Consider the following 11,480-nt stretch of genomic DNA (forward strand, 5'->3'; position numbering starts at 1 on the left):
AAATAAAGATATTGTGTCCAACTACAAAAAAAAAAAAAAAAAAAAAAAATGACTGTCTCCCAAATTAACAAGTGAATTACAACTTGGACTGAGAACATGGGGAATATAGCCTTTGAATCACCTCTTTAAAAACCCCCTGTTCCCCTTGATAGGCAGAATCATAGGTTCTGGGACAGGAGTACCCTGTGTTTCTCTTTTGCTAGCAAAGCAATAAAAAAAACTTTTTTGTTTTCTTTTTCTCAAACCAAAACCCTGTCCTCCTCTATTGGTTTGGCATCAGGGACAAGGACCAAGCTTTCAGTGACCAGTAATGTTTTCAAAAACTGAACAGGAGACCTAACTTATAACACTTAATTTGAGTAGCAAATTCCATAATGATTTCCATAAATATTCTTTTTGAAGTTTTTATTTCTAGAAAGTATAATAAAATTTAGAAAATTCTAATATTCAATTCATGTTTTAGTAAGCAAATGTCATTTGCGCAAAATGAGGTATATATTTATGATGGAGTGCTATCATTAATTAGTGCATCAAAGCAAATCTTTATATTTTAGATATTGTTTTTGCATTATAAGGGGGAAGAAAATGGGTCTTTCACAATCTTGAATACTGTTAAATCAACAAATACTTGAGCATTTGTAAATTTAAAGAAAATCCAATCAAAATACTCTATGTACTTTTTTTGATCATTAAGACCTGATGTTTATCATGTTACAATATATTGGTAGGAAGTAAATTAATCACATGGAAAGAATTTATGCAGCTTTATTTGGAATTGTCTCATAATAACAGATTCCTAACTTTTTGAAATAATTTTTCTTAAAGTTTTTTCTTCATAGTTCCTTATCCCTAAAAGGTACAGACATCTTTCTAAAATGTATTTATTTTATGGAATAAAGAATAGTAATTGCCTTACCAATTTGCTGGGGTTCTGATCATGACCAGTATGTGTTAATTTTTTAATTGCAGTATTAGGGATTAAACCTGGGTACACTGTACACTGAGCTACATCCCAGCCCTTTTTATGTATTTACTTATTCACTTATTGAGATAGTGTCTTGCTAAGTTGCTGAAGCTGACCTCAAACTTGCAGTCCTCCTGCCTCAGCCTTCATAGTTGCTGGGATTACAGGTGTGTACTACTGGGCCATCTTCATTTTCATCCATTTTTTCACGTAAGTTGTTCCTTCACCTTAAAGAAATATGATGGCAGTCAGTAAGAAAGTATTTCTACTACAAACTCATCTTTTGAGATAATCCTTGAAAAGACAATAGTTTATTTTTAGCTTTCATTATGTATAGTACTAGTCAATATTTGTGAGCCTTTTATTGACCTATATATTGAAGTTCAACCCTTGATAGCAACAGTATCAGAGTATAACATTTTCTAGATTCATACAAGTCTTTAGAGATAAAACTTCACTTTTGTTAGGGAGCTATATTCATGTTATAATGATGAAGAGATTTGTTTAAATTGATATTTTATGCCTTCCTTGAAAGTTTACAGATGGAGAAAGATTACGTATGTGCTTTCTTTTGTGTTATGATTTTTTTAGGAAACAGTTATCTATCTGAAAAAATTGTCCTAAATATAATACCCTACAAAAGTATTTCATTAAATGCAGCCTATTTTAAAAATAGCACTATTGAAAGTCAAAAGGCAAAGGTATGGTTGAGTGCATTTCACTAAATTAAAGTAAAAGGAACGTGATTGAAGAACATCCTGCCTTTTCCTAGCCAATAGCATCTTTTCAAATTCCTGCTCTTTCCTTCTTCCTGAAAAATAAAAAACATTTTGTCCACCTATCAATTCAGTACATCTTTTTATTGTTGTTCTAGGTAGAAAAAGAAACTTCATATTTTCCCTCTTTCCTAACTGAATTGTTGTGATTCAAACTCATAAAATGAGAGGAAAAGCTAAAATACAAAGAACATTTTTTTATTTTAAAAAACACAAAGTCATTTATATCTGTTAAACTTAATAGTAACTTTCCTTTCTTCTAATGTAAAACTTCATGAAAATTTCAACCTGGTTTATAAAGAGACTTAGTAGCTTGGCTTTCATTAACCCAGCAACAAATATATATAAATATTGGCAGGGATTTAAACCTCCAGACAGTTTTTGTGATATAAGAAACTAGTATTTAACCATTAGTGCTGCCATCATAATTTCATTAGTGTGGCTTCTTTATACACTTTCTCCAGTGACGCAAATACAGACGTGATTTTTTGGAACATCAGACTTATGGCTGCCTTCTCTCTTCTTCATTACTTATGTTGGACAAACTGCCATTATCACTTGCCAAAAAAAATCCCACAGTTCAGTAGACTTTAGTTTTGAGGTCTCTCATGTCCTCCTTAGACCACCAGTAGCTTTGTCTCTTGGTGATTAGAAATTGGACACTTATTTTTGATGTTTAACAAACCAGACTCTGTTACTTGACGTCTAAGGAAGAATATAGAAAAACAACCAATTTTCTAAGCAACATCACTGGAAACATTACAGCAAATCCCTTTGGAATGCATCCTTTGGAACCCAGGCCAAATTATTCTTTTTTATCATGTTTTGTGAGATTTGTACAAAAGTGTGATAATATGTCTTTCATAGGATAAAATATTAGAAGTCATATGTATTTTCCTTTACCTATATAGAAATGATGAAGACTTCCTGAATTTTGGGTTTATCTATACTCTTGTACTGTAACCAGTTCCAAGAAGCTAAGATTAGAATATGGATATCCTTTTACTATGACCAATTCCATGAAACTAATGTTAAGATAAATCTAATTCTACTAATGTTAAAAACTATGTTAAGATAATTCTAATTCTACTAATTTCACTAACATCACTATTCTCCATTACTCTCTTTCTGCCACTATCTCCCCTCTCCTCCACCCCATACATACTTTCTTTGCTGTATTTCAGGAATTTCTTTTTCAACCTCATTTCTTTTCCCTTCTGTTTTCTCAGCTTTGTAACTTATTTGTCTAACCTTTCCAATGATGTCCTGTGGATTATTCTAATTATAATAAATAAATCACAAAATTGGGTTTATAGAAAGCCCGTATACCATCAAACCATAATTAATAGAAGCTGAGAGAGCTTTTTTTTTAAAGAAGTATGACATTACCTCCATTTTTTTCCCCTTTTATCTCCTTAGTACTTTAGTGTTTTTTCTTTTTATGAAATGTTCCAAGATTCTAACTTTCCCTGGTATCCTAAATAGTTGGATGACATTTAATTATCTAGTTAAATTCTTTGTCATTTAAGGAGTTAGCTTTCTCCTCTATTATTAAACTTAAATTAATTTTGTTATTAAGTAAATTTTGTTTTAAATCTAAAGTTAAGTCTTGGTTCTAGGTGATATATTTAAAAATTGGTGCTTGTTTAATATCTTGCTTATTTTATTCTGAATGTAAAGAGTTTATTCACATTGCATACTGCTAAGCAAAGTGGGCTTTTTCTTTTCTAATCTTCCATTTATCCTTAAAACTTTGTTACTGAAGGTCCAGAGTTTTCTCTTCTATCTTCTTTGTCTTCCAAACATAATTCACTTTTCAGAATATCATAAAGTTGTCTTGTGGAACAAGAGTACTTTTAGGGGTATGGTTTTGAAGAGGATTTGATGTTGATGCTATTTAAATTCTATCCAGTACTTAGAATACATTTAAGCATCCATTGTTATTTGAATCTTAATAGGTTAAATTTTACTAATTCATAATATAAAACACAGTAGCTATGAAGATAAATGTATAAATGGTTCTTCAGATGGCTGCCTTGCCTTTGCTCTCCCCCTCATGAGAAGATATCTTCTGAGTGACCTGTAATCTTGAAAGAAAGCCTTTGTTTGCCAGCCTCATTTAACCTCACAAACTTTAAGAGAGCACAGGGACTTTTCTTCCTCCTCAGCCCAAATCAACAATTATGGTTCTTCTTATAAATGCCTTTTCTGGACAGTTTAAAGGTAAATAAAAAATTTTTGAAATAAAATTTTCTGATTTAAAACCCAAGGATCATCATTAATGATAATCTGACCTGATTTAGGAAGATCTATAACATTTCTATAAGAAATATCTGGGGACTAAAATCAATCAACTTGTTATGTGCTTATACAAATATGCCACAATGAAACCCACTACTGTATAATTACACATTAATAATTTTTTTGAAAACAAGAAATATATTTGTATTGAATTCATAATATAGTTGGCTTCCATGTTTCTGCATGTGCTTGTCTGGACTTAAGTCAGATTTTATTTGGAAATGTAAAATTTGCATTTTGGACAAGAGGAGTAACTGTGAGGATATTTACTTGTTCTTTAAAAATATTTTAGACAAGCTTATTATGTATGACAAATAAAAATTAGTGTATTTCTAAGTTTTTGTGTTTTTCATTTGAAGCAAACTACTAACCTATCTTCAGGATAATAACTTAAAGATCACCTCAGTGATTCTTTATTTGGTCCTCCAGTAATCTGGCTTGCCCTGAATCTCACATTGCCCATTATGCAGGTCTCTATTATCATTGTGCTGCCACATGATGTTAAACATTGAAGTGTAGGTTGGGATATCAGAATTCTACCACTAACCATAGAAAATTCACTGCTAACCACCTTGTAGGATCCCAGAGGCCAGAAAACACATCAGGGACTTTTAGAAAAGAAAGCAAAGGAACCTTAGCTGGGCTAGTGCCCAGAAACTTTAGGCACCAGCTCTGAGAAATTGGGTTAAAGCATCAAAGTTCCCAAGGAGCCTCTTCTGTACCTTAAGTTCCAAACTGAACGGCACAGCTGGCTTGTGCATGGGAAGACAGAAGGGAAGAGTTTGCAATGGCAATAGAGCAGTGATTGAGCTTTTTCCCATTGGACCCAACTCAACCTCCTCCTTCTGCCATATGGGATAAAGACACATAAGGACAAGATCCCCTTCAGTGATCCACCCTACTTCTTGAAGTGATATAATCAAGGCCGTTAATTTTATACATCAGGTTAGTTTCTTTATCTTTGGGAATGGTGTGAAGAGGGGGAGTTAACGGAGGTTTGATTGTGACTGTTTCCCTTAGAGTTTAATCAGGTGAGCTGTAAATAAGTGTGTTTATTCATCAAATCAGATTCCTTTTCCAGTAAACTTGTGTTTATTTCTGTTGTATCCTTTTCTTACTGTTTTGATATTCTTAACCTGAATGATGAAATTCACATTTTCTGAATATTTTTGCAACTTAATACACTTATACAACTGTTATTGCTTTGTGTTTGTACTGGTGTTTGGAATATGTATAATGAAGTACCCAGGGGGTCCTTGAATTCTATTTAACCTATGTTCCTAAGGTGTCCAAATGGAATTGGATCATTTTCTTATTAGAACAATATTAGTATGACTATATTTAAAAAACATTTTGAAATCTTTATTTTTACTTGAAAAGACATTTATTCCTATATTTAAGTAAGTATTGATTGTATCACTTCAGTTGGTTTTAATCATTTGACCTATCAGTGTTTCTTTCTGTTGGCTACATAAGTGCGGGAATATTATCTCTGCTTTCTATACAGCAGAATTAGTAATGAATAAGCTTACATGTGTACTTTGTTACAAATTATTCAAGTGCACAGACTAACAAAAGCAAATAGGACTATTTTAAATAATGATGCATCTAAAGATCTTATTTTAGATGGCATGTGGAAGCACAATGAAGGAGGCACAGAGGCATTTTTAATGACTGAATTATTATGTTTTGTTTAGGGTGTTCCGGTGATGGCAATAAGAAACAAAATGATATCAGAAGGACTGGATCCAGATCTTCTTGAGTAAGTGGTTCTTCTAATACACTGCCAAGACACTGTATTTGTCAATTATAATAGAAATATTTTAAGCTCTCTATTTTTTTCATATATAATGTTTTTCAGTTGAGAAGACCAACTTCCTTCCTTCCTTTTCTGCCATATTAAAAAGAAAGAAAATATTCTCTGCTACTAATACCAGCCTTTTCATGTTTTAGAAGCAGTTTCAATAGACTAACCATGAATCTAGGTATCCAAAAGAGTCAACATTTGATGACAGTTATTTATTTTTTTTCTCTCCCTCCTTCCTTTTTTTGGGGGGGACATGGATGTGGGAGTTATTATCTACCAGCTCTTCGTTTAAGACTTCTATGTGTAGGAAATTTATTCTACTTTTGACCTAGGTTAAGCCAGATTAAGAAATAAGTAGAGCAAAAAGTTACCCTAGGTTTACATTAATGGTTATTATGAAACTAGATACCGATTTGTATGAGTTTCATAAAATATTTTTTTGAGAAATGCTAAAAAAAATCATGTCTCGGAACTTTGATAATTCATTCCTTCCAAGAAAACTGGCTATATAATTTATCCTTGATAAAATACATTTTAATGGATTTTTCAAAATTATTCTGTTTTGTAAGCATCTAGATACTTGTAAAGAGTCTTTTGCAGTTTGGGGTTTTAGTTCAGCCCAGTGCTACTCAGGCTTTCCTATAGTACTTATCAGTATACTTAGAAATTTTTCTTGGTATTCAGCCCATCAAGAAAATGTGTGCATTTTGGAGGTGAAACACCATAAAAATCTTTTTTTCATATTTTGTTTTTCAGAATATGTAATTTAAGGTCTACAAAACCAGATTTCTAACATGTATCTATATTTGGTGTATTTCCAAGTAGCAAATGGTTCAAGTACCATGGCATGGCTTGGTAATTTGAACTAAAGCATCTCTGGGATATTTGGCATTTGTTCCTGAAATTGTTTAAACAGAAACTGTTTCTATTTAAAAGCAGATGGGTTGTAACATGTATTTGCTTATGAATTTGGCTTTAATCCATTTGGTACTTCAGAAATCTATACATTAAAAATATATTTACCATTGATTGTGACCTCTTCTTTGCTTCTGGAAATATAGAGCAAACAATCTGTAATATCAGAGAGCTAAAATAAGCTTTAAAATGGTGATTTAAAATTATTTTCTCAGGAGAAAATGTATTAAATGGAAAACCAGTACCTCACAAGCATCAGCATATGAAGGATAGCCAGTCCCTTTACGGGCTGCTGGTTTTATTTCATCCCCTGCCCAAGCTAAAGCTACTTCATAGCCCTTTAGTTCAACCAGCTATTCACATTAACAACTTGAAAATCACCGTAGCTCTTTCTCTCTTTCTTACTCTCTATCAATCACTATGATTTTTCTCATTTTTAGTATCTCTTACATCTGACCACAACTCCATACCCAGAGTTGCTCAGACTCATCATTTCTCACCCGAATTATTATAGCAGCTCCTGATTTGTTTTCCTGTTCTCTTTTAAGCTGTCCACAAAGGCTGAGTGGATCTGTTCATACTTTGTTCTTGCTGCAGATGGCCTGTGACTCTCTACTGCCCTCTAACTAACATTGCTACAAATACTTTCACCATCAAGTCACAGATTCTTTCTCTAGCTATATCTCTTGCTACTCTTCCACCCATGCCTATCTCATGCACTTATCACAAACTACTTGCAGTCATCTGCATGTATCATTTTCCTATTCCCTTTTGGTATCTTTAAATGTTTTCTTTCTTCTCCGTGGCCTGTCTAATTTGTTATCCTTTAAGAGTCCACTAGGTATCTCTACCTTAAGAAGTCCATAGGTGACTACCAGGAGGAGGATCCCAACCCACCCTTATATTTTACTTTGCAAGTCTGAGGGTATGTAATTGTCTATAAATGTTAAGAAACATCAGTTGTGAGATAGTGCCAAGTTTTAGGGTAGAATTCCAGTAACAGTTAACATTGTCTTACAGAAAAGCAGCTTCTCAACCACAGCCTAACTTGTGACCATTACCTCAGAAGTACATGCCATTGGTCACCAGGGGCACTGGTTGGAGTGGGAGTGATTCACTATAACCTATCACCACTACTGGCAAATCAGTTCCAACTACATTTAGCTAGATATGATAAGTGGAATCAGCCACCTTGTTAACAGAGGAATTTTGGTGCTTTTGGCATCATGTTTACATAAAAGTTAGGGAGCGGTGATGAAAGAGAAGAAAATGTGCCATCTGAGAAGAGAGTACACTTTTATTTAGAATCTTAGGTACATAATAAGCCTCATCCAAGAACTTTCAGTAAAGATTGTTCTGTTTTCTTTTAAATTATAAAATACACTTTCTATTTTATGAGCTTTAGGTAGTAAGACAAACTCATAACTGTTAGAAGAAATAGCCTACGTCTGTCTGTACTGAGCAAAGAGGAAAACTGAGGTTGATAAAGAAATAAATAGTGACCAGTAAATATATTGCTTTGGATTTGTATATATAAAAAATTGGAAGCTAAAAGAATACACTAATTAAGCTAAATATTTGCATGATAAAGAGGAAGAAAGCCTGGCAGTTTTTCTAGAAAAGTGTGACTATCAAAGAGTTTTAGAAAGTCTTTAAGGCTGAAGAAAATAACTTATAATTATTAAATAAGTATTGTTGGTTTGATACTTTTGATTGGTTGTTTAATTATTGTTTAATATCCAATGAAATGTTGTTATTGAAAATAATGATAGTTCTTCTTTAACTAAGAATTAGTACTTACTATTCGGCTTATAAAAATTAGTTTCAGTGCCATTGAATTGAAAGATATGTGAAAAATACCCTTGTCACCATCATACTCAGAAGAGTTTAAAGGGAAAGAAAATGAAAAATTTTAATGGGTCTTTGTCCAAAGGTTAATCTGCTTCAGTCTTGCATTCAGAAATACAGAATGGATAAATCATGCTTTAAAAATTCTTTCAATCAATGCTCAGATTTTCTTAAAAAAAAAAAAAAAACCATTTCTCCCCTATCCTGTTCTGTGTCCCAGAACATTTGTGTCTCAGAGCTAAAGTTACTATTATGACTCTAGGATAAATAGACTAGCCACTGATCTGCTCCATCAGCAAGAAATGGAATTCATGCTGTTTAAAGCTCAGGCTAAGGCAGGCTTTGGAGATGGTCTCTTGCTGAGGTTTAGGTTCTTTCCTGACACTCTATGGCTGTATAACCTGGAATTGATTACCTAACCTCTTTGATTGCCTAACCTCTTTCCTTATCAACAAACTGGAAAATAGAAGCATTCACCCCCTAGTAGAATTGTTCAAACTAAGATCAATAATGTTGTAAGCACTTAGCACAAGTTTGGATAAGCAGTAAATGTTCAATAAATGTTAGCTGTGATTTGTGAATGGTTTAATGGAGAACTTTGTAGCAAGTTCTAAACAATGGATTCACCAGGCATTTGAATCACGACTTGTTTATAATCCTGCAGTTGCTTTGTTTTCAACAAAGACATATTTCACATACACAGAGTATTATCTTTTAAAATTATAGTCTATTTTCTCAAACTGAAAATCTGTATTTTCAACTTTTTAGAAAAGAACAGACTTCTGAAATTGAAATTCAACTGGTCACACACAATCTTGGTGGGAGGGTGCAGTGTGCAGCATATTGATTTGGCTAAAGAAAGCATATAATTGAGTTCAAGTTGCTCTGCAGGCTTTGAACAGAACCAGCTCAGTTGGCATTTATCCTGGAGATATCTATTCAAAAGACATTTATACTGTCTTCCCAGATGGTGGAATGACTACTTTTATGGTTGCCAAAAATAAAAGTAACTACCTCAGCCTGCTTATCACTGAGTCAGGAGGGGATTTATTGGAGTTAAACAAAAGGATATTGAAAAGCATGAATTTTTTTTTAGGCCTATCTGGCATATCTAGCAGATTGTCCTGCTCTCTAAGGGAATTCCTTATCTACCAATATTCTTTGTCTGCCTCCTGCTATAAAGTCACCAAATGGACTTAAGTTTGGGTTTGAACTGGATGAGAATAGAACAGATCTCAATTCCACAACTGGACAATTCCAAAAATAAGGTTTTTACTGGTTTCATGTATTTTTGTTTATGTTGAACTGCATTTTCTGTTCAATATAATTGCCAGCCCTCAACAATTGACTGGCATATACTAGCCAAAAAACATAAGACATTTGTTTTTAAAATCAATGTCCAAAAGTTATTATTTGTCTACTGGTTGGAAACTTTGATCATAAGAGAGAGATAATAGCAAAGAGGAGTTGTTGAAAAGCATTCTGGGTCTGTTGGTAACTAGCAGACGAGGAAGTAAAACTAGCTCCAGGAAGTAAAAGATCCCAAGATCAACAGCAAAAACCCATCTTACCTGGAAGACCTGGCTCTTTTTCTCCTTGATATTTGGCATTTATTTGTCTCCCTAGATGTAGAAGCCTGCTTACCAAAACAAAGAACAGAATATATGTGTCTTGGAACATTCAGAAAGGAACAGTGTCTTTGAGTAAATGTAATGCTGAAGCAAATCTCCCTCCCTATTAGGGAGACTAGCTATTATCAAAGTCAAAACTGTTAAATTTTTGACAACCCTAGAGGTTTTTATATGGTAAATACAATTTAAGTTTAAGAATCTTAGTGTTTTGCTCTTCCCTTAAGACTACCTGTTGCCATTGCATAGAGCTCTGACATAGCACAGTGTCATATGAAATTATAACTTTATGTATGAACTGAAAACACATGGACAAATTATTTGAATGGTAATTACCACATCCTTTCCCTACCATTTCCTGCTCAGCAGTAGTTTTACTAACACGGTTTTTGGTACTTAATCTGCTTTAAATTCAACTCTTTTTTTAAAGTACATTTATTTTATTTATTTATTTTTATGTGGTGCTGAGGATCAAACCCAGCACCTTGCTGAGCCACAACCCCAGCCCAAATTCAACTCTTTTAAATTTAACAAAATGAAAAATATTTTTAAACTCTTCATCTGCATAAATAAAGACTGTTATTTGGTTTTGTGTCCTTAAAAGTGACTGTCTTTAAACACAAATATAAATCTTCCTTCAGTGAAAAAAATTTATTCAACAATATTTGTGTTTGAGGACTCCCTTCACTTTCAGGATTTCAGAAACCAACTTAAACAAAAAGGGAAGTTATTGGCTCATAGCTAAAAAGTCTACGTATAGAACAGGATGTAGGGCCTCAGAGTCATCAGGGCTGACTAGCTGGAATCTTCTGTTTCCCCTAATCATACCAGCTTTACTTCGTTGGTGTAATAAGACACGACTCTCCAATCACGGAGCCTTATCTCTGAAACCAGGAAATAGAACCCTCAGCAAGGCTTTAATATTTCTAGTCACTTTTCCATAACACAGTATCTCATTTCTAGAGAATCATTGCAATTGGCCCTGCATGAGTTACGTGTCCTCTTGTTTTGAATCCCTTGTCCTCCAAAGAAAGATGCCTGTGATTGGTCAGGCCTGGATTGTATGACTGAAGCAAGAAAGTGGGTAGGGAAAGGGTGAGGGCAGCAGGAATTAGGGAGAAGAATGAGTGTCAAAATTAGCATGTGCACAGTGTTATTTGCTAAAATGTACTGATTTGTATATACTTAGTCCTTCCTTCTATCTCCTTTCCTTCCTAAATTTTGGCTCCCCCCCCCCCTTC

The 11,480-nt window shown here is 33.6% G+C and overlaps 1 protein-coding gene across 4 annotated transcripts in view; it reads left to right on the plus strand.

Annotated features, from left to right (window-relative positions):
• The window catches only part of Washc3 (WASH complex subunit 3), a 39,343-nt gene that overhangs the window by 24,146 nt on the left and 3,717 nt on the right, over nt 1-11,480 (plus strand). For all 4 annotated transcript variants that reach the window (XM_048803059.1, XM_015482852.2, XM_048803055.1 and 1 more), the window contains one exon: nt 5,739-5,803. In XM_048803059.1, the coding sequence (XP_048659016.1) occupies nt 5,739-5,803 (65 nt within the window). The remainder of the gene's footprint in view (nt 1-5,738; nt 5,804-11,480) is intronic.

Source organism: Marmota marmota, unplaced genomic scaffold, assembly GCF_001458135.2.
Source record: "Marmota marmota marmota unplaced genomic scaffold, marMar, whole genome shotgun sequence".
Taxonomy (NCBI): Eukaryota; Metazoa; Chordata; class Mammalia; order Rodentia; family Sciuridae; genus Marmota; species Marmota marmota.